The 24,832-nt window shown below is 36.0% G+C and overlaps 1 protein-coding gene across 5 annotated transcripts in view; it reads right to left on the bottom strand.

The window, feature by feature from the left end:
• PTPRC (protein tyrosine phosphatase receptor type C) overlaps positions 1-24,832 on the bottom strand; it is a 124,844-nt gene that overhangs the window by 20,969 nt on the left and 79,043 nt on the right. For all 5 annotated transcript variants that reach the window (XM_047839959.1, XM_047839961.1, XM_047839962.1 and 2 more), the window contains 9 exons: positions 22,555-22,674; positions 22,022-22,174; positions 19,941-20,152; positions 14,689-14,749; positions 6,232-6,340; positions 5,423-5,457; positions 2,882-2,991; positions 2,343-2,433; positions 2,176-2,252 (listed from right to left, as the gene is read on the bottom strand). In XM_047839959.1, the coding sequence (XP_047695915.1) occupies positions 2,176-2,252; positions 2,343-2,433; positions 2,882-2,991; positions 5,423-5,457; positions 6,232-6,340; positions 14,689-14,749; positions 19,941-20,152; positions 22,022-22,174; positions 22,555-22,674 (968 nt within the window). The remainder of the gene's footprint in view (positions 1-2,175; positions 2,253-2,342; positions 2,434-2,881; positions 2,992-5,422; positions 5,458-6,231; positions 6,341-14,688; positions 14,750-19,940; positions 20,153-22,021; positions 22,175-22,554; positions 22,675-24,832) is intronic.

Below are 24,832 nucleotides of genomic sequence, written 5' to 3'. Positions count from 1 at the left end.
GACACAGAATCTGAAGCAGGCTCCAGGCTCTAAGCTGTTAGGACAGAGCTTGACAGGGGGTTTGAACTCACGAACTGTGAGATCATGACCTGAGCCGAAGTTGGATGCTTAACCAACTGAGCCACCCAGGAGCCCCAAATGGCTGTTGTCTTTATAAGAGAAAGGAGACACAGCGCTGTAGAATCACACAGGGAAGATCATGTGATCATAGAAGCACATTTGAAGGTGATACAGGCACAAGACTAGGAAGGCCAACGATTGCCAGGAACCACTAGAAGCTAGGAGAGGCAAAGAGCAATTTCCCCCAGACCCTTCAGAGGCAGCATGTCTCTGCTGACACCTTGATTTTGGATTTCTTGTCTCCAGAACTTTGAGAGAATACTTTTATGTTGTTTTAAGCCATCTTGTTTGTAATACTTTGCTATGTCGGCCCTAGGAAACTAAGATACCATGTGAATAAATAAATATATAAACAAACAAACAAACAAATTTAATTTGACCATTTTACCTACTCCACTAAAAATTTATATATTCATGTACATCGAAATAAGCAAACCTCAGTTTCAATATCTTTCTGCAAGAAAAGCTGGTGAATTGCCTTATAGCATAGTATACAATTTGTCTACTATTTGACTGTCAAAAAAAAATTTTTGGCATTCTTCATATATTGCTGGTGGAATGTAAATCGGTATGACCCAGTGGAAGACCATTTGGAAATACCTTTTAAAATTGCAAATGCATATTCTCTTTGGCCTAGAAATTCTTCTTTTAGTATTTTATCCTAGATACACTAAAACTCATTGTAAAATAGTAAGTCAAGATTTTCCATTGAACCATTGTTTATAACAGAAGATTCTAAACACATTTAATGTCCATTAATATAGGCACTTATTAACTAAATCACAATACAGCTATACCATGAATGACTAATAAAATATAAAAAATGCAGAAATTTTCTATGTCCAGGGTCAGCAAACTACAACTTATGTCTGATTTTGTTTAAAAAAAAAGTTTGGAATGCATTCACATTGTGTATGGAATTGTGGCCACTAAACTTCAGAGCTAAGTAGTTGTGACAAAAATGTTATGTCCTGGAAAATCCAAAATATTTGTTGCCTGGACTCTTACAGAAAAGATTTGCCAAACCCCGTTCCTGTAATGATATTATTGTAATGTATTGTAATTATTATAAGGATATATCCATATATATTTTTATTGTATCATTACTATATATATATATATACATATATATGTGTATATGTGTATATATACATATATGTGTATATATGTGATATACATATCACATAACTTTACAGGTTTATAAAGCATGGCACAGAAAAATGTGAATATTATGTTAACACTTTTGGATAAAGAGAAGATAACAAATGTTAGTGCCTTCGGACTGGATCAATAAGAAACAATATAGAGGTTACCTTGTGTAGTAGGTGGGAGCATTGCACAAATGGTAGATTGGGTGGAAAGAAGCTATTTTTCAGTCTCCCTGTTTTTACACTGCTGCTTATTCTTTTTTAAATGTGTGATGCATTACTTATTCAGCAATTATATAATAAATAACATTTTAAAATATTTTGGATAAATTAACCATATGCAACATTTATTTTTGGATAAATATGATGAACAAATGATCTGGGTCAATGAAGCATATCTCTGCTGAAATGCAATGTTATGTAATTGAAGAACAACAGGCTGGAGTCAGGCAGACCCGGGTTTGAATCCCAACTCAACTTTTTACTGATTGAATGAGGATAAGGATAACTAATTAACCAGAGTCTCCCAGTCTTCACCTCTACAGTGAGTATGGTGCACGTGGTCAGGGCAAATGTGGGGCTCTTATGAGAAATACATATACAGATCATTAAGACTAATATCCAGCACAATAGTAGGCACCAGAGTATTTTAATTATTAGTATCACTTTTGGTAGAGAAAAATTTTATAATATACCTAGCATGAATAACAAATAATAAATAACTATTCCTGTAGATATTAATGATTTTGTTGTTTATGTAAGTGACATGAGGAGTTTACTTCAAACTATTTCTAATAATATTTCTAAACTTTTGACATGACAAAGAAAGAACTGAATGGAATGTATAGATACAATGACAAAACAACAAAGACATAAAATAATCTAGCAGTTATGCGTTTTTACTCACGTCAATATAGCTGGCATTTATATAATTTGACCCTGCATCTCCACTTATATCAGAGAGTTCAACACGGTTGTAATCATCTGTTCAAAGAAAAGAAATATAAATAAGTGAAATAATGAATAACCAAGGAGCCTAAACATATAGAAATTCAATTCTCCATGAGTACTTACAAGGAAGGATGTCAACATAACGATTTTTGTTCTGGTTAAAGGGTTTTCGAGCATCCTTGATGGAAAACTTGCTAAATACCCGTGGAATGCTCTGAAAGACATAATGGTCCTTTGGGTCATGGCAGATTCAAGAAAAATAATTTCCCCCTTGTCACTTACCATTTTGAGCAAATGAGACATCCTGGAACGTATTTCTTTTTTGCTGATGAACAAGTTGCATGGAGTAATTGAAATTAACATTATTAGGAATTATGCAAAAAATACTAAAAATGAATGATGGGCTACTTTGAGAATAAAGTTGTGACACAACTTTATAACTAATAATGATACAATAAAGAATTATTTTGAAATATTTGCCAGTTTCATGACTATGACGATCTCTTCTGGTCTATAAATATCTGCTGATAATATCTGCTTTGACTATGTTGCTAGATTACGTAGAATAAATTATAAAGACAAAGCATTATATAATACATTTAAAATGGAATTATCCTGATAATTGAGTAAATTTCTCATCACGTATCAAGAAGAGCACACACCTGAAATTCAGCCAGAAACAGTCTTCCTTCATCAGCAATCTTCCTCTTATAAGTTTCCAACAAAATATCTGCATGGATTGGCTCCACACTCATCAGTTGCTTTTCATCATCTTTAAACATATTAAGGATTCATGACTAGGGTTATGTCCATCTTTCAAGTCTTCATACAAATTTCATTAAATTTATCGCTTGGATTAATCCTTTGCTTCTTCCCTTCTCACACATACTACCTGGAAAGTCTCAGTCACATACAAAGATTCACCTATGACTTCTAAATGTTGTACTCCAGCCTTCTTCTGGGCTTTATTTTAACCTTTCAATCTCCCAGATTTTCCAAAGGGTTATCCCACATGTACATCAAAGTCAAAATGCCCAAAGTAAAAATCATTTTTCCTTTACTCCAGTATTTCAAATCTCAGTAAACAAGATGACCATTCACAAACTAATTTAAGATGGAAACTTCCACAGTTATAGATTTCTCCCTCCCTCTCCATATCCAGTAGGTGACTGGGTACTTTCCATCCCTCTGCCAGTGGTCAGGTGCAGGCAGGCCTCCTCATCCATGTAACTACATCTTCCCAAGTCCTCTCCTTGTCTCTAGTTTTTCCCCATACTGATTTGTCTTTTAAACTGCTGCAAATTAGTCTTCCGAAATAAAATAAAAGCATGCAACTTTACTTGTTAAAAAAAAAAATCTGACACTCTTATTAGTGTTTCATTGACTAAATGCTAAGGTTTGAACACATAACGTAATATAACAATTACCATACTTATTTATCTATATCATAGTTATTATTTTTTCCTTTCATTATTTCCATGTTTAAGTTATCATGAAATTTTGTAAACAGACAAGTAAGAGAATATGATTAATATCCTTATACTCAAGACTCAGCTTAATTTGCTAATCCCTTTATACTAGGCTATGAACAAGTTGTGTTCATGTGTTAGGCCTCCAGAGTACGAAGCACTTTATATGGTATGCTTGCTTAATAACTTACTAAGGAGTAAGAATACATATTAACCATAAAGAGCTACAATTGTATATGGCTCCTGAAAAGCAAAGTTTCAGAAAATTAAGCGAATATAAACTGCCACTCATGTAAAAAATGTGTTTCTCCTATTCACGTCAATGTTCTCTATCAGATGATGCAAGACGATGTCCATTAAGGTTGCACATTTGTCTTAGTGTCTGCAGAAATTTCCGTCCAAATACAGCTATCAAATTGGCCATGTACAGTCACTTCTTTGGGTTGTTGGGAACCTCTGGTATTCATTCGTTCTGAACTCAAGGCCACCTTTGAGGTTTTAGAGGGTTTGGGTAAGTTCTAATGCATGCCAATGGACAATTAGTATGAACTTTGAGATAAAATGCTTCTTTGACCCTCCCTAGTCTGCCCTGACACCTTGAAATTGACTCCCCTTCTCTGCTCAGGTACTTGTTACTCTTGTGCTCTTCATTCTTCCCTCAGGCTTTCAAAACTAATCCTCAGAACATTTCATCTCATTCATCTATGCATTCATTGACATTTATTGAATTCCATATACTCACATAGATACTCGGGATAGAGCAGTGAAATGAGGGGGGAAAAAATCTCCTTACTTTCGCATCCCTAGCTTACATTCTAGTCATGGGAGGATAGTTAACAAATAAAATAGATAATGCAATATCAAGTAGTGATAGATTTTGCAATGGAAAATAAAGTCAATGAGAGGTTCCAAAGAACCAACACTAAAGCTTTTGTTTACTGATTTGGTACCTGCTCTTGCAGAGGGAAAGCTTTCAGAGATAAGTTAAAACAAGACAGAAGAGTTCTTAAATTTCTCCTGTCTTGACTATGAGGAGACAGATCATTTTATTTATTGTAAACAGTTTCAATCTTTACCTCTATCCCCTTTAATGGATCAAAATCACATTTAAAAAATGAAAGAAACAATGTACAGGCTAAAAAGAAGGGGAAAAATGGAATTTCTTTTCCTCTCTTAAGTCAAATTGCATTTTTTGTCATGTCCTTAAATGGGCCTTATGTGGAAACAGCCACCATCCCACCTTTTAACCTTTGCAGAGACTTGAGCACACTTACTAGCTCTATCTCTATGTGACTTTTTGTTTACTCTTGTACTCCCTTATTTGTTGGTCTAATGTCTCCCCACAATCTTAGGTGACTCAGATGCCTGCCTTTCCCACTCACAAGCTTCTATCTTCTATCTTTCTCTAGAAGCATACACATTCAACCACTATGGCATTTACCAAGTCGTTGTCATATTTGCTGATACTTCTGCCTTCCTCTATTAGATTTTCAACCCTTTAAGAGCAGGGTCTGTGGCCTATCACTACCATATATTCAGCTCTGGCACAATACTTGCCATATACTTGGAAATTCATAGTACTTACTAATTGAATAAATAGATAAGTGAATCTAAGGTTCTTCATTGTATCAACAGAGGAAGTCTAGGTTAGATAAAAAATGTTGAATTCTTATTTAAAACGAATAGATTCAAATATGAGGAGGATATTCATCAGTAAAAAACTGGTATACTTACCCCTTTCAACAAGTTCCTGCTGTTCATCTATATCACTGTGAAAATAAGAAACGTAAGTGTCTATATTTTTTAAGAAACATAGAATTCAATTGGGATTCGATTTATATTTAATGAATGTATTGAAGGAAGGAAGGAATGGAAGAAACATAGAATTCAATTGGGATTTTTTTTAAGAAACATAGAATTCAATTGGGATTCGATTTATATTTAATGAATGTATTGAAGGAAGGAAGGAATGGAAGCAGGAAGGATAAAGAAAGAAGAAAGGACAAGAGAAGGGGAGACAGGAGAAGGAAGGGAAGGGAGGGGGAAGGGGATGAGGAAGGGGAGGAGAGGAGATGGAGGAGAATGGAGGGAAAGAAAGAAAAAGGAAGGAAGGAAGAAACCAACCAAGGGTTGTCTGCTAAACTCAGGTAAGTGACTAAATTATTTTATTTTAAAATTCTTGTTTTTCATAAAATATGGTTGTTCCTGGCCCAAAGAAATACATATACTTCCCTAGATACTTCTTTCTTTTCTTTTTGCCTCTATCATTTCTACATCCCTTTGACCCACTTTTAACTAAAAGAATAAATACCTATTCTCTTCCTTTGTTATTATTAAAAAAAATCTATAACAGTATTACTGTAGAAAATGTTACTATTTACTACAAACCAACAAGACGTTGCGAAGTTTTTGATCAAAAGTTCACTGATGAACTGGACTTAATGCTACTTCTCATTCTATACGTAACTGGTTCTAAACTTGCCTCATAGATAGATGTTTTCATCATTATTACTACTATTTTTCATTTTGAAATCAACTCTTACCTGGATCTTCTGTTGCGCAGGTCATAGATTTTGTAGAGAACGAAAAGCAGGGCTAAGAATGTCACAATGATCAGAAATACCAGAAATGCAATCAATGCTTTAGAATTATCTAGAAATGAAACATAACACATGAAAGGAGATTATTATGTCAAATACATTGCTGGGTTCTTTGAGTAATCACCTTTAACATACTTTCATTTTTATTATGTCCATGTCTTTTGAGGCTTTCAAACAAACACATTTTTTAGAATGAGACCAAACACAATAAATTCCTGATATTGTGTATTTTGCCCATATTATTCAAAACAAATAAAAACATCTTATATTTTAAGAAAGCAATTAGAATACAGAAGAGAAACTCTCCTTCCACAAAACACTATTCTTTTATGCGATACTATCATTTAGACTTAATTCTCTTTCTTTCAGTCACTCCATTTGGAAGGGATTAGAGAGGGAGTCTAGTTATTATAGATCTCAGAGAGAAACTCATTTGGTGTAACTTTATGTGCATAAGTAGATAGCCTCCCACAAAGATCACAAAGGCTTCTGTCCCACACAGATAAACTTTCTTACCATTGAGGTATAAAATCAATTAACCGAGGGACAAAATTGTTTCGTTCTACCGTTAGGATTACTTATCCTGATGTAAATGTTCACCAGGGTTTAATGGGAAATCATACCCTCTTCTGGAGAAGGACAGAGAAAAGACAGTGTACTGGAAACATCCTTTGCCCTGGGGGAGTATTTCCTACTTTTCATACACAATGAAAGGGCAGAGAGGAATGCAGTGAAACCAGGGCCTCACTTGGGAGCTAGACTGCTTCGGTTCCAACCTAGCCGTACCACTTCCTAGGTGGGGCCTTGGCTAGAATCTTCATTATGTTTGTGACTCCATTCCCTAATTCCAAAAATGAGGTTAAATGAATTGATTTACAATAAACACTTGGCACGCTGTCTTGGACATACAAGGACTAATTACTCACTATTCGGAAAAAAAAAAAGTTTTGAGTCCTACTGTGTGCCAAACACTGATTTAGTTACATAAGATATCTCGGAGAACAAAACAAGGATCCGTGTCCTCATGGAAATGACCTACTGACACGACAGACACTTAACAGTGCACATAATAAATAAGCAGATGGTAACGTAGGCTAGAAGATGATAAAGACTGTGAGCAGGTGAGAGAGTTAGCTAAGCAGATATCTGGAGGCTGCCTGTTTGAGGCAAAGGAAGGATAGGGCAAGAACCCACAGGTAGGAGCATGGCCGGCATGTCCAAGGAATAGCCAGAATGCCAATGTGGCTGGAGTGGAGCCAGTGAAGGGTAGCAACAGGAGTTGTCACGTAAGAGTATGACGCAGAGAGGGGAGAGGCAAGGGCCAGATTTGTAGGGCCTGGAAGCCATTTTAATGATACATCAGCTTTTTTGTTACACAGGCAGCACCTGCAGGATTTTGAACAGAGAAGTGATATACTCTGACTACACATTTTACAGGTTTTTAGGACTACTCGTTGAGAATGCCATAATCCAGCCAAAATATGACAGTGGTTCATACCAGTTTGGTGGCTCTAGAGTGAGTAGAAATAGTTACATGAAGTTATAATTAATGGACATCAGGAAGACTGTGGGTGCAGCGGAGAGCAGGAGCTCACTTTTGGATTTGTGAATTTGAAAAATAATTAGACAGCCAAGTGGAGATGCCAAATAGGAAGCCTGAACATGCAAATGTGGAACTCTTGTACCATAAATCTTGCAAGAAAGGGTCTGGGACTGGACATAAATTTGAAAGCTTTCATCATGGAGCTGTTATTTAAAGGTAGAAGATTGAATAATTCACCAGGAAATTAAAATTAGATAGAAAGGAAAGAAATCCCAAGACTAAGTCCTCGGACACTCTAATATTAAAAGTTTGGAGAGGAAAGATAGAACCAGGAAAGGAGACTAACAAGTGAAATAGAAGAAAATTTAAGAGCGTGTCCAGGAAGCCAATTTAAAAGGAAATCTTTCAAGGAGGAGGGGGTAATCAACTATGATGAATGGTGTTGATAAGTCAAATTCAATGAGGACTGAGAATTGACCTTTTGATGTACTATCAGAGAGGGCATTGTTGGATTTGACAAGAGCGATTCAGTGGAATAGGCAGGCCCAAGAGAAAAATAGGAAAAGAACCAGAGACAGTCAAAATACAAATCTCTTTCATAGAAGCTTTACTGTTGGGAGGTGGGGGGGTGTGGAGATGAAATAAAGGGGTGGCTGAAGAGGAAATAGTGTCAAAAGAAATATTGTGGTTGCTGTTTGTTTTCAACAATTGCATACCGATTAGACTTATCTAGCACAGAAGGGAAATAATGATGCAGGAGAGAGAAAAGAAAGCTGTTGGATGTGGGAATTGGGCGATTGATGGGATCAAGGGATTCAAGAATAATTTCAAGGGTGATCATAATGATTGATTATGAGTTTACATTGTATATGGAGGGATTGGAGGATACCAAAGGGATGTGGAGTGGTGCACCAGTGTTATATATTGCTACTATGGTTTGCTCTGGCTAATGCAGATAGGAAAGGAAATGATGTTCTTACTATTTTAGATGAGGAAATTGAAATTCAGTCATCCTAAATCATGGTTTTTTTTTAACTTTTTAACGTTTATTTATTTTTGAGAGACAGAGAAAGAGCACGAGCATGGGAGGGCAGAGAGAGAGAGGGAGACACAGAATCTGAAGCAGGCTCCAGGCTCTGAGCTGTCAGCACAGAGATCAACGGGGGGCTTGAACTCACAAACTGTGAGATCACGACCTGAGCCGAAGCCAGACACTCAACCGACTGAGCCACCCAGGTGCCCCCTAAATCATGTTTTTAAAACAATATAGGAATAATACATTTGAAGCAGTTTGGTAAGACTGAGAAGACTGGGTATGCTGGGTATTTAATCAGTCCTCCTTTCTTTCTTGTGGCAGAGATTGGCTAATGCTGAATCCACCTGTTTTCTTTTCCTTCTGAATCAGCTTTACTTGCTGTTCAGTGTTGCCATGTGACTGAGATAAAGGTAGAAGTGAGATATGTTAGTTCCAGGCCTGGTGCTTAAACCCTCTGGAGAGATGTTACACACTCTCTTCTCCGGGTTGCCGGATGGATGTTGGCAACCATAGCAAAATTAGAAGCTATATATGAAAAATGGAAACCCTATGTCAGCCTAGAGTTTTGAATGAATATGTAGAACAGAACTCCACCACCTACACACACACAAACACTTACCAATTGGTGTAGGGTAAGAAATAAATTTCAATTCTGTTAAGTCACTGGGATTTGGAGGTTTATCTGTTAAAGCATCTGTCGTTACATTAATTCATTGGTACCCCTCATTCACCCCATACTTACTGAGAAGTGCTGCACTGGGATAGTCTCTAAGGATACAGCAGAATATAAGGCATGAGAAGTTACCAGTTCTAAGGAAATTTTCATTCTTTGGGGGGGAAACAAATGCTAAACAGGTAAACCAACAAATAAAATAATAATGTATTTTCCTTAGATTTATGAAAGAGTGAGTAAGTGGAAAAAAAGTAAGGGGAACCTATTTTCTACACGTTCAGGAGTGGCCTTGAGCATGAGACTTTCTATAACCTGAAAGATGGGAATGACCCAGCTAAACAGATAGCTGCCAGAGACCGTGTGTCTCATGTTCAAAATGTCTGTAACTGGAAATTCTTAATAGTAAGAATAAATTAATTTCAAATAGAGACTGGCAGATGTTGGACCTGTGTTTGAATTCTGGCTCCACCACTTCTTTACTGGAAACAAAAAATAAATTGATTGAATTATCTAAGTTAAAATTTCCTCGTCTATAAAATGGGAATGATTTTATTTTATTTAAAAGGATCTTGTGAGGATACATGGGTTGTATTGAATATTTTAGAGAAGTTCTTATTGCAATAGACTCCCAAAATGACCCAACGTGTTTCTCTCAAATTCTTTTCACTAAAATTATCAATAAACCTGTGATTACTGGTATATATATTGATCGACATGATTGTTTCCAAAATTTGTGGATAAAAACCTCATCAGAGGAACAATCATCTAAACTCATCCACCTCAAGGAAATTACTAAAATGAAAGCATGTTACTAGAAAAATAGGACACCTTGAACTGAGATTTTGCGAGAAACTGCCCCAAATGACTATGAGTAAGCGTTTCATTCCACAGCAATTAATTAGGGTCCATTCTACAGAAACATTAAGTAGCTTCAGACTTGCCTTGATAAAATTATTAATGATAAAACAACCAAGACTTCAGATATATATCATGACCTAAGAACACGTCTCTCTCCCTTCTTTCCAGGAATTCTGCTACTATTAAAGACCTGACAGTGGCATAGATCCATAATGCCAGAAAGAATGGGAGAAGGGAAATTAGAGTTAGAGAGATTTCAGCAAGTTTTGGAAGGTAGAAAACAAAGGAGAGAAAGCCAGCACCAAAATAGCACACTGCATAAGATCCATACCAGTTACCCAGAATGCCTGAGTCTCAAATTTGGAGGCACATAGACAGTGGAAATGAATCATAGGACCAAAAATGGTACAGTTGAATGTCTATTTACAGAGAAACCAAACACCCTTTGAAAAGACACTCCAGGGAGGAGAAAGAAGTTTATTCTCTGAGAAAATTGAAAGGAAAAGGTTAAGAGACTCAAGGTAAAATCAGGCTCAGAACAGAGCAGGGATGTGGCCCAGGACTGAGATTAGGAGGGCAAAGTCAATGTCTGCCTATGAAATGGTTGAACACCTGTCCCTCTGCCCTACTATGGGAAGAACCATTCCCCTACATTCCCCTACACTACCACAAGAAGTATTACATTGATTAATTTCCAGAGATAATAAATGGCACCGGAGAAAACAAATCATAAATATTACAAGGAATCTCCTCAGTCAACAGTCCCTGTAAGGGCTACAGAACTTTTTTTTAATAATTTATTATTTATTTTTTAAATTTACATTCAAGTTAGTTAGCATATAGTGCAACAATGATTTCAGGGGTAGATTCCTTAATGAACCTTACCCATTTAGCCCATCCCCCCCTCCCACAACCTCTCCAGTGTTTGTTCTCCATACTTAAGAGTCTCTTATGTTTTTGTCCCTCTCCCTGTTTTTATATGATTTTTGTTTCCCTTCCCTTATGTTCATCTGTTTTGTCTCTTAAAGTCCTCACATGAGTGAAGCCATATGATTTTTGTGTTTCTCTGACTGACCAATTTCACTTAGCATAATACCCTCCAGGTCCATCCACATAGTTGCAAATGGCAAGATGTCATTCTTTTTGATTAGGGCCATAGAACTTCTAATCACCCTTTTCTATGGTCTCCCTGTAACTTTGATCAAACTGCTGATAAGAACCGAATTGTCAAAGAAATCCTCAACAATAAAGGGGGGTTCCAAAATAATAATTTGACTTAGGAGTTCCAAAATGGGACTAACAGGAGCTCCAGAAGGGCTACAGGAAAAAAAAAAAAAGTGGAATGAAAAAAAATTTCTCAGAGATATGTTTCCAGGTCACAAAAGCCAATAGTATACAAGAAAAGACTCGTGCAAGACAAAGAATAAAGAGGAAAGCCTAAAAGTCCCAAAGAGAAAAAAGATATGAGAATACAGACAAAGAACGAAAAACAGGATGGCATTAGAAAGTAATACTGGATGCAGGAGAACGAAACAGAAATACTTTTTCAATACTAAGTTTTTAAACACAGAATTCTATGCCAGGTCAACCTATGGATCAAGTGACAGAGTAGAATTAAAGCATTGCATTTTTATGTGTGCCAGAATTAGAATATTTTCTTCTTACACTAGAGAATATATACCAGTAATTTTTTTTTAACAAATGAGATTCAGATGTAGCAATTCTGAAACAGGAAGCTAATGAAGGAAAATTTTACCACAGTAGCTAAGCTGTACACCTAGGTAGTCCAAATCAGTACAGGAAGAAAGGGCCCCAGGAGCTCTTTCGGGAACATTGTCAACGTGTGGCTAATGAAGTCTTATGCCAGGGAAGCTCAGCAAAACTTTTCTAGGAGGTGCATTCTTGGCAAGTCACAACCCAAGACTTCTCCTGGTGAAGACATTACTATTAAAACCTCATTCTGTCATTTATCTATTACAAAAATGCCATCGTGAGTGAAGAGTCAATAAAACTTTTTCTGCTTGGTGAGGAAGGGACCGTGGGATAACACTCTAGCTCCACGGACATGGAAATCTGATAAAAGCGGAATGTTAGCTGCCTTTCTAGGCAATGTTGCCAATGACGAAAATGATCCCTGGTTGCTCAACTGTGCCTGGACAGGAAGATTTATGTGTGAACCACACTGTCCTGGTGCAAGCCCCAGTTTTCGGTCTCCCTGAGTGGAGTAACCCAGGGCACATCTCATTTTTGGGCACAATCCCTGTGGCATGTCTGGAAGCTACTCCCAAGGAACTATTCTAAGAGATACCGATTCCTTTCTTAACGGGGGGCTTCTAAGCAAGGGCAGCTAGCACACCCACACATGTGACCCGATTCTCTCACATCTCACTTGCCTCTGGGAGGGTCAAAGAACAGTTCCAGGGTTGCCATGGGCACTGTGACCACTATCGCTACGCCCCCTTGCTGGCGCACTGTGTTTTCTGTTCTGTGTCTCCTTGAGTGAAATGGTATCACATCTGGCCTAGTAAAATGTGAGTGAGTGTGAAACGTCCAGTTGAGTCTATGACTCCCAAGAGTAGGTGCTGCAGCTAGAAGTTATCTGCATAGGCAGAAAAAAAACAATTCAATGGAGTTGTTTTTATTGTAAGAAATTATAAAAGAAAAGTATTTATATGTAAATAAAATCAAAGCTATCTGGTTGAATTTGGTGGGCATTTAGTATTAGAAGCTTTTATTTAATAAATCAGAGCAGGAAGAGTGGAAACTTTACATGGGACCTGGGACAACAGTTTGGAACATGAATTTTTATATCTTTCCTCTTTTCAGAGACTTTGGGAAATAAGGCATTAGTGCTTGCACACTTGCATGTGTGTGTAAGAGAGTAAGACTGAGACATTGCAATGATAGCATCAGAAACTGTCTAGAGTTGGGGCGCCTGGGTGGCTCCGTCAGTTAAGCGCTTGACTTCAGCTCCGGTCATGATTTCACGGTTCATGGGTTCAAGCCCTGCATTGGGCTCTGTACTGATAGCTCAAGCCTGGAGCCTGCTTCAGATTCTGTGTCTCCCTCTCTCTCTGCCCCTCCCGGCTCCCTCTCTCTCTCTCTCTCTCAAAAATAAATAAACATTAAAAAAAAGTAAAAGAAACTGTCTACAGTTGATAACACAACACAGAAATTTACATCATTTAATTTAATTTACAAACATACAAATGGTGAACAAGCTGAGAAACTTAAAACAGTGTACTGCCTTCTCCCTCTGTAGGATGAAATCCATGGGCAATGTTACTAACTCTAGAAAGAGGAGCAGCTAATATTCTTTACCCCTATAGAGATAACCATAAGAAGAACTGAAAACAGAAATGGTGAAAAGTGGCTGTCTTGGTGAGCAGGACAATGAGTGGGGAGTGGTGACACAAAGCTGTTAATGTCATTGTTATAATGACATTTAAGTTTAAGTGGTTTTTTTCTATCTGCAACTTTATTTTGATCAAAATATTTAAAATAGCAATGATAAAAAATTAAATAGCCATGTTGTAATTAAGCGATTTTTATCTTAGCTGTAATTAGGTAAATCAGGACAGATTTGTATCTAATGCCTGCCTCTACCAAGCTCAACTTTGAGGGACAGAATAAGACAAAATAGGTAAGTCTCCAAAACGGTACACAAAACAAACATGTTTTGTTAACAGTCATGAAAAATGTCATAAACATACTCATAATTTAAGTCTATACAGATATATCCTCTTACAAATTGTTTTATGAAATCTACCTCCTTTAATAATGGAATCTTTTAATTGAATTTAAAATACTGTATTTTACAGGGGACGGATTAATGATTGCCAGAGAGAAGAGAGGTGGGGTGGGGGGACAAAATGGGTGAAGAGGAGTGGGAGATACAAGCTGCCAGTTATGGGATGAGTAAGTCACAGGAATAAAAGGCACAGCAGAAAGAATATAGCCAACAATATTGTAATAGTGTTATATGGTCACAGATGGTAGGAACACTTGTGGTGAGCATAGGATAAATGAAGAGAAGCCAAATCACTCCATTGTACAGCTGAAACTAATGTAGTATTTGTGTCAACTACATTCAAATAAAAAATTAAAAATAAAACAATATTGTTTTATTCACCTACACATGTTTTTTTTCAGAAAACATAAAATATTACCTTGATAGGAAATATATAAACATTTAATAATTAAATATAAGCACGAATGTAAAATAATAAAGGTTTGTAATGTTAATATATATTTTAATATAATATAATAAAGAGCCAAAAAATGACTTACAAGATGTTGAATGAAAAACAGATTCTGGAGTTCCATTATGGTGTCTGTTGTTGTAATAGACCTGAATTCCAGTAATAAAACAAAATAGTTTTCTAACGTGAATTTATCTATCATAATGCAACACATACATTATTTCTCATACAGTGGTGTCTATTTTAATTTAAAATATACAGGTTAACGTTAATTTAAAAATAGAAACCTCAAGATTATGTCAATGTCTTATTATCAAATAGTTTTTCAAAGAAAATATTTAACAGTGAAAAAGACATAAAGAAATCTTAGCTTATTTGGCAACAACAACAACAACAACAATAATAATAGTATAATCGGCAAGAGTAAGTGAAACTGAAGGAATAAACTCCAACACATCAAATTCTTCAAAGCTTAAAGTTAAAATTCCCTATTGATAGGTTAATATCTATACATTTTATTTAAAAGGGAAACTACCATGTACTGTTTGTAAAAGTTACACACAAAATGAACATACAATTGGTAAAAGCAAATAGAAACAATATGACAATCACAGTGTTTATAATAAATTGATATTTAGTTCACAAGGGTTAAAGTTATAAGGATTGATACCCCCAAGTGATACAGGGTAAAATCTACAGTATTAACCTAACTAGCAAAACTCCCTGTGTCTCATAATATTGAATACAAATAAAGCCAAAACAATTTAGTTATATAAGGGAAACTGAAAAGAATAAGAGAGCAGTAAGAGGCTTTGGAAAAAAAAAAAGGTAAAAACAAATCTGAATAATATCATTAAAAGATAAACATGATACATTTGGACAATATATATCTAAGTTTTTACCCTTTGGAAGATATATAATTTCCTCAGTACTCACAGAATATTTGTAAATATTCATTATACATTTAACTGTAAAAAATACTCTATTAATTCCAAAAAATAGAAATTGTAGGACTTCTGGGTGGTTCAGTTGGTTAAGCGTCTGACTTTGGCTCAGGTCATGATCTCGTGGTTTGTGAGTTCGAGCCCGCATCAGGCTCTCTTTTGAGAGCTTAGCATCCTCTGTCCCCCTCTCTCTGTCCCTCCCCTGCTTGCACACATTCTCTTTCTCACTCTCAAAAATAAATAAACGTTTAAAAATAGTAGAAATTATAAAAGCTAATTATCTTTTAAAAGCTAGAAACACTATCTCTTTAAAAAACAGATAAATTAGAAATTCTTTCCAACTGCAATATAAATTCTTGGGAAATATAATCAGAACATTCTACTCTAAAAATCCACTTGTTAAATTTTATGTCAGTCATTGAAAAATTAATAATAATAGGGGCTCCTGGGTGGCTCAGTCGGTTAAGCATCCAACTTTGGCTCAGGTCATAATCTCACAGTTTGTGGGTTCAAGCCCCGTGTCAGGCTCTGTGCTGACAGCTCAGAGTCTGGAGCCTGCTTCAGATTCTCTGTCTCCCTCTCTCTCTGCCTCTCCCCCACTCTCACTTTGTCTCACTCTGTCTCTCAAAAATAAATAAATGTAAAAAAAAATTTAATAAATAAAAAAAAGAAAAATTAATAATAACACAGGCATGGGATACAGTCAAAATTTTACCAAAAGACAATTCATAGTTTAATTTTTTCTTTTTTTGTTGTTTTTTTTAATAATAAAAAAATAAAGAAATGGACCAAAAATGCTTTCAATCCCAAATTAGCAGAAGAACATAAAAACAAATCTACAAAAAGAAAAGTAATAAATGGAGCAATGATAAAAATTACTTTATGAATCTGTTAACCAGAGATCACAATGATGAATAAAGCTAAAATTATTGATCCCTCGTGATGGCATAAATGTGGTAGTGGAGACAGAAAGAAACATGAAAATGAATTATGGTACATGCAATGAAGAAAACAAGAGACAATCTTTTGAAGGCTGGGGAAAAGAATGAATAACTAAGTAATAATCTACTACTTTGAATTTGAATGTTGTATTTTTAAAATTTTTTTTAACGTTTATTTATTTTTGAGACAGAGAGAGACAGAGCATGAACGGGGAACGGGCAGAGAGAGAGAGGGAGACACAGAATCGGAAGCAGGCTCCAGGCTCTGAGCCATCAGCCCAGAGCCCGATGCGGGGCTAGAACTCACGGACCGCGAGATCGTGACCTGAGCTGAAGTCGGACGCTTAACCGACTGAGCCACCCAGGTGCCCCTGAATGTTGTATTTTAATATGATGTTTACCTATATTTTTTCCAGAATAACTTACATTGATGAATGGGAGAAGAAAATTCTAGAAAGAGAGAAGAACATAAGGTAAAGTACCTATGGAGAGCAAATTCTAGGTGCATTTGAGAAACTGAAAATAAATGGAGCTTAATGGGTGCTGGAAAAGTAATGGGAGATGAAGTATAATGTACATGATATGTAATAACAAAATATTTCTTTTATATGGATTATGGGAAAAATATAAATCCACAAAGTGTAAAATTTCTGAAAAGAACAATAATATTGAAAAAAAATGGCTCTGAGAGGATTCCTCTGTGTCAAGAGGATTAAAAAAAAATTTTCAGAGAACAAATCATTCCTATACTATTTAAGGTTATAAAAAGGCAAAGAAACAAGAAAATGTGCTATTTATCAGGTTAGCACAACTTTTATAGCAAAGTATACTAAGAATGATTCATGCCCACACCTATACAAATGCCTGTGCCCGTCATCTCTACCCACTTATTGAAGGGTTTCATTTATGAATGTCTATTCATAAAGACTTAAAAAAAGCCTTTGAATTCAATAATGCTTTCAAAGAATAATACACAGTGACAGAGCAAGACTTTTTTTCTTGGAACGTGACATGGTTTATCCTTACAAAACCTATCACTATAATTCACCATATGAACAAATCATATCATGTCATCACAACCATGGCATCATCTAATATAGTACAATAAAAACACAGGAAGAAGTCCAAACTATGTCTGATTAAACAAACAAGATAGGTTATATATTTATAAATACATATGTTTTTGTATATAAACATATGTATATATAAACATTTCTTTAAGTTATAAAGGGTATAAGGTCAATTGTCAACATTATTTTGAATAGTCAACTATTGACTGTTGAAATTTCCATTAAATCAGAAATAAAACTGATAGATCTGACTGAATAAAAATAAAAGGAAAAATTGTGTATGATTTAAAGTGTTATAAATAAAGTTAAAAAGCAAACTACAAGCTGGAAACAAAACTTGCAACTTATATGACAAAGAGTTTAATATCATTAATATCCAAAAACTTCCCCCAATAAAACTGGACAAGGGAGCGGCAACAACAAAAACTGTAGTTATCTTCGACAGTTTGTTCTTCAAACAAAAAGAGATGTCAATACCATATCTCACCTACTCAACATCAAAGAAAAAGAAGGCCATGCCCAATGTTGGTGAGATTCTCAAGAGCAATTATTTAATAGACTGTATGGGAAGGGTAATTTGGTAACTTACAGGGAAAAAAAAATTATCACAAAAATTCTTAAAATACAAGTAAATTCCTTTTGACCCAATACCTTTATTTCCAGGAATTTATTTAAATAGAAATCATTAAAGACACATTCAAAAATTGTGCTATTTACCAGTAAGTGTGTTAATTGATTGTTGTTTGTAACAGATGAAAACTATAGTTAGTAGAATGTTAAAAAGCCAGATAATAGAATCTTAGGCGACCATTAAAAATTGCATTGTAGTGAAATATTTAACATGGAAAAAGTTCATGTTGTAGTGATATATGAAAAATGTAGGTTACTAAACTATGTGTTCAGAATGTTGATAATATGTATGATGAATATATATAAATGCACATTACAATATTATGAAAGTTGTGAGATAATGGAAAATATATATTGGTTTCTGCCCTTGGTTCCTGGCACAGAACTCCTGAAGTCCTTATAATTTCCCTGGTAATAGGAGTGTTTTTCATTCTAATCAGGTGACTGGGTGGGCTCCTGGATGGCTCCTGGATGAGGACTAGTCATTAGAAAGCCAAAGCTATGATTAGAAGCTTGGAATTTTCACCCCAGCCCCCATTCTCTTGAGAAGGTAGAAGGGCTGAAAATGAAATTAATGATTGGTCACACCTACATGATGAAGCCTCCTTAAAATACCCCAAAGAAGGTGGCTTGGGGGCTATCAGGTTGGTGAACACATCCATATCATGAAGGTGATGTATCCCAACTTGATGGGGACAGAAGCTCCTGTACTTGGGACCTTCTCAGACATCACCCTATGTATCTCTTCATCTGACTGTTCCTCTGTATCCTTTATCACATATTTCAATAAACTGGTAAACGTAAATAAGTGTTTCCCAGAGTTCTGTGAGCCACACTAACAAGCAACTAAGCCTGAGGAGAGGGCCATAGGAACCCCTGATTTATAGCCAAGTCAGACAGAAGTTGAGAGTAACCTAGGGACCAACTACTGGCAGTTAGAGCTGAAGTGGGGTGGAACAGTCTTGTGGGACTGAGTCCCTAACCTGTGGAATCTGCCACTATCTCCAGGTAGATAGTGTCAGATTTGAATTAAATTGCAGGATAGCCAGCTGGTGCCACAAAGACTTGCTTGATGTGGAGGAAAACCTCCACACAAATTTGGCGACCAGAAGCATCAGAAGGGTGGCGCTGCACATGAATTGTACAGGAGACTCACAGAAAAGAACACACAAGAAAAGACGGAACTACGGTTTTTCCCTACAACCAGGGCCAAGACTGAGTTTTTTCATTTCAGAAACACATTCATAAAATATGATCAGTAGACAGTAAGCTTGTAGATGAGTTTTTTTTTAATTCTCCATGTTCACTGGTATTTCCTAATATTTATTTCTACTATTTTCTAACCTCAGTGCACCTGTAAAATATTTTGCAATTTAAAAAGTCATGTTAGTAAAGATTAAAAGTCAAGGTAAATAAAACATTTTGCAAAGTAATAATCTATTGTGCATAAATTTAAATTAATTTACTGTGTATAAAATGTTGTGCTTCTTGACACAGGCACAATAATTTTGCTATGAGCAAATTACATTAAAGGTGAAAAACACTCCAACAAAATATTTGCTTGAAACCATTGTTCTTAGAGCTGGGGATAAGAAGTTTGGAGTCAACCATTTAAGACTTTAAAGTATGATTTCATTAGACGAAGAGTTTCTAAAGCTCATGTGAGCATCAATTGGTCTTAGTATTATTGAAGTATGGTGTAATAATCAGTATAATGTACATTAGTACTACAGTTGAGGATAGAAATTATCTTACCTTAAATTCGTATTTTGTTGAATATTGAAGATATAGTACAGAGAAGTGGCAAATTATTTGTGACTCATTTTTAACAAAGGCATCTCCAATTTTGATTTCCAGATGGTAGGATCCATTACTGGGGCCTTTAAAGTCTGAAGGAGGATCACACTTCACAAGAATACTATTATCTGATATCCGAGAAGCAAGTAAGTTCCTGACTTTGGTTGGCTCTATCAAAACGAAGGAATATTTGTTACTTTAATCACTTTGTACATGCATATTTAAATCAGTTGGCAATATTTGTGTACATTATTAATTATTTTTAAAAATTTTTAATGTTTATTCATTTTTGAGAGACAGAAACAGAGCATGAGTAGGGGTGGGCAGAGAGAGAGGGAGACACAGAATCTGAAGCAGGGTCCAGGCTCTGAGCTGTCAGCACAGAGAATAACGTGGGTCTCAAACTCATAAACCGGGAGATCATGACCTGAGCTGAAGTCGGTCGCCCAACGAACTGAGCCACCCAGGCACCACCAATATAAATTATTTTCAGCATTAATTTGGAGATTATGGATGAAGAAGCTATAATAGTACATGCATCAAGACGCTGTACCAAAACATCTAAAAATAAACCCCCCAGTCTTTCAATGAATATTAGCATATGTGTTATACTTGAAGTCATGGGACTTCGTGCCATCCCCTAAGGAGAGTATACACAATTAGAAAATAGAAGGAAAGAGGGGGTAGAGAAGAGGGGAAGAAAGGTGCAGGGGGAGAAGAGTGGATGATAGAGCGATTCTGAAGGCCTACATACAGTAGAGCTCTTCGGCTCTTTTTTTTTTTAAGATTTTATTTGTAAATAATCTCTACATCCAACATGAGGCTTGAACTTGTAACCCTGAGATCAAGAGTTGTATGCTCTACTGTCTGAGCCAGCCAGGCGCCCCAGCTCCTCCGTTCTTGAGGTGCTTACATTATCCTAGTAACTACCTACCTGGCTGCATTCTTTAGGAGGAGCAACAAATTATCTTTGTTTGCTATGACTTCACAGAAATTTAGGAAAATAGCAAAACCATAAAGCTCAAGGATCTGGACTTTTAAAACCGGAATCTAAATTACATTAAATTTCATGAAGAGCATTCCACATCCATCCCTGAATAAGACAATTTTTCTTCATGAACTTGGTGCCAGCTAAGGTCTCTGGAGCTACAGATACTGCCTTACACAGGGGTGTTTCTTCTTTCCTGACTTAATGGAGTTAACATTCACCACGGAGATAGATCTAGCTTTAGGCCTGGAAACTATGGAGACATCATACAGGTAGCAACAGGAAAATGACTTTGAAAGGAAACTTCAAAGGACAAAATGTGCCATAAAATAAAACAAGTAGTTCGCTGTAACAAAGAGAAGACAATGCCAATAAGTTACTGTATTTTATAAGGTAAGCGGGTAAGTAGAGGTTAGCAAGTGAATGCTTTGTGGGTGAGATGTTATTAGGTGTCTCATTGGCAGTTACTAGTTCTAGATAATAAAGAAAACAATAGACAATGCATTTTTATCTATGTTGGTTAGGTACTTAAATTGCCTGAAATCTTAAAATTGTTCCAGTTAATATGGCCTCAAGCTTCATTCTTACAAATCTGTGATGGTCTATGAAGAATACAGAGAACCCAGGATAACAGTTTAGAACATTATTGTATTTTAAATTATTATAAACCCTAGATGTTAATAAATGTGCCAGGTCAATGTGTTTCCCCAATGAAGCATAAAGAAAGACGGATTGTATACTAAAAAGTTCATACTGGGGTGCCTGGGTGGCTCAGTTGGTTGAACGTCTGACTTCAGCTCAGGTCATAATCTCGCAGCTTGTGAGTTCGAGCCCCGCATGGGGGCTCTGTGCTGACAGCTCAGAGCCTGGGGCCTGCTTCGAACTCTGTGTCTCCCTCTCTCTCTGCCCCTAACCCACTAACCCACTCACATTCTGTCTCTGTCTCTCTCAAAAATAAACATTAAAAAAAAAAAAGAATGGAAAAAGAAAAGAAAGTTCATACCTTGTTTCTTGCCATTCACAGAAAGAAGTATTAAGGCTTATAACTTACTATCTGCAAGTGTGTCAAATTCACATGTCACAGCAGGTCCATCACGTCGTACTTTTCCCATGGTGGAAGCCTTTAATGACACACTGTACTTTGTATAAGGTTTCAAATTTTGCAGACGTTTGGTCTTCTCTTTACCCAGAACTGTGCAGTTTTCTTCTCAAGAAAAAAAAAAAAAGGAAACATTTAAGTCATTAAAACTCAAGATTGCCACATATTTAACTTGCTGTCTACATTAAATCATTTTGAGCTGACTCTGAGGGATTAGGCATTTTTTTGCTTCTTTGTGGGCCTGAATAAGGAGTTCAAACTGTGCAACTCATATAATATTTGGAGGACAATAATGAGGATTATCTTCCTGAGGGTTTCTTTCTCCAGGCTTTAGAGAATAAAGATTGAATTTAGAGTGTAAAGATTGTACCAAATAACAAGGCATCGTATTTCTGTTGTTGCTCACTAGTTCAATCCACATTGCTAGTGCTTCCCACTTCTTGATTCATCTTTCCTGACATGGAATTAAATCTTACACAAATTACCTGAAGCATGCAGCAAACAAAGAACATAATTATCAAAATAATCTTCAGGGCTTTCCCAGGTGATCATTCCTTCTGTTGAGCTTGTAGGCTTGCATGTAATATTTGGAGGTGCTTTTGGACCTGTTAAAAAATAAGAATGAAATATGAAATATGAAAAATAATACGTGGAAAAACATCCTTTGTATAATTATGATTATTAACAGTCACATTTTAATTATGAGTTAATTATGCAATTAAAAGAAAGACATCTAGTCTCATTAAATTTGCTTTAGAGGTCGCTTAACATAGGAAATGTCACTCTACAGTGGCACTATGGAGCCCAAGTATTCCACTGACCTAAAATATCTGCGAATATCCTCTTCCTCTCAGATATAGTATTATTGTTCATCTACCTTGGAATTCCTAGATTTCACTGTGCTGAAAATCTGTCATTGGTAGTACTGATAAACTTAACTGTCATTATTTGGAAACTTCCAACTTGAGATGAAGAACGTAATAAATGCTTAAATCAATTTATGAGGTGTAATTTACATTAAAACACACCAATTTGAGGTAAAATTATCACTTCTGACAAGCATATGCATCTACATAACCACCACCACAATCAAGCTCTAGAACATCTCTATCATCCCCCCAAATTTCTTCTGTGTCACTTCCCAGGCAACTCAGCCTCTTTGCCCAACCCCAAGCCCCCTCTGAACTTTTCTCTGTTACTATAGATTCAATTTGTTTCTTCATCCACTTCACATAGATAAAATCAAATAGTACTTTTGTATGTCTATCATACTGCACTCAATATAATGTTCTAGATATTCAATTACGTTGTTGCATGTGTCAGTAGTTAGTTCTTTTACTTCATGAGTAGTATTCCATTGTAAGGATCCACCACATTTTATCTATTCGTTTAAGTGTTGATGGGACATTGGGACTGTTTCCAGACTTTCGGCTACTAGGAGTGAATCTGCTATGAATCTTTGTGTAGGAGTCTTTCTGTAGAGATTTTTTTTTTTCTCTCTCTTTGATAAATACTGAGAGTAAAATTTCTGAGTTATTACTTTACATTCACAAATAGTATTGTTGGTTATTTTGACGTTAGCCATTTTAGCGGGTGTGTAATGTCATCATCCTCTCATAGTTGTTTGTTTAATTTTTTTTAATGTTTATTTATTTTTGAGAGAGAGAGACAGAGTGTGAGCAGGGAAGGGGCAGAGAGAGACAGAGACACAGAATCAGAAGCAAGCTCCAGGCTCCCAGCTGTCAGCACAAGAGCCCGACGTGCCGGGGGGCTCGAACTCACAAGCCGGAGATCATGACCTGAGCCAAAGTCAGACACTTAACCTACAGAACCACCCAGGCGCCACTCATAGTTGTTTAAATTTTCATTTCCTGGTTGGCTAATGACATTGAGCATCTTTATATATGCTTATTGACCATTTGCATATCTTCTTTTTTGAAGCAAATGTTCAAAATATTTGCCTATTTTTAATTTGGTTACTTGATTTCTTATTTTGTATTTGGGAGAGTTCCCGATACATTCTGGAGAAACTTCTTTTGTTGAAAATTAATTGTGGATATTTTCCTTAATGTATGGCTTGATTTTTTTTTATTTCCTTAATGGCTTTATTTGAAGAGAACAGTCAATTTTGATGAAGTCTAATTTATAAAATTTACAAAATTCTTGTTTTATGTGTCTTAAGAAACCTTTTCCTACACCAAAGTAGCAAAGACTTTCTAATGTCTTTGTCTAGACATTTTATAGTTCTAATCTCAGTGTTTAGGCCTGTAAATCACTGAATTAATTTTTATTTTTATTGAGAGGTAAAGACTGAACGTTCATCTTTTCTTCTATAGGGATACCTGGATCATTTATTGAAAAACAAAATAGCCTTTCCCCCACTGAATTGCCTTTATACTTTTACAAAAATATATGTATCCCCCCCCCCCCAGGATTTCTATTTTGTTACATTGATTTATAAGAATTGCAAAGATTTTAGTACTTAATATTCAAAAAGTATTAAATTTTTCTAGGTATGCTGGGGACATAGTTTTTTTTTGTTTTTTTTTTTTTTTTTTTTTAATTTTTTTTCAACGTTTATTTATTTTTGGGACAGAGAGAGACAGAGCATGAACGGGGGAAGGGCAGAGAGAGAGGGAGACACAGAATCGGAAACAGGCTCCAGGCTCTGAGCCATCAGCCCAGAGCCCGACGCGGGGCTCGAACTCACGGACCGCGAGATCGTGACCTGGCTGAAGTCGGACGCTTAACCGACTGCGCCAC

This window comes from Prionailurus viverrinus, chromosome F1, assembly GCF_022837055.1.
Source record: "Prionailurus viverrinus isolate Anna chromosome F1, UM_Priviv_1.0, whole genome shotgun sequence".
In the NCBI taxonomy this organism is placed as follows: Eukaryota; Metazoa; Chordata; class Mammalia; order Carnivora; family Felidae; genus Prionailurus; species Prionailurus viverrinus.
Note: the sequence above shows the minus strand (reverse complement) of the source record. Positions and strands in the feature narration are given on the sequence as shown.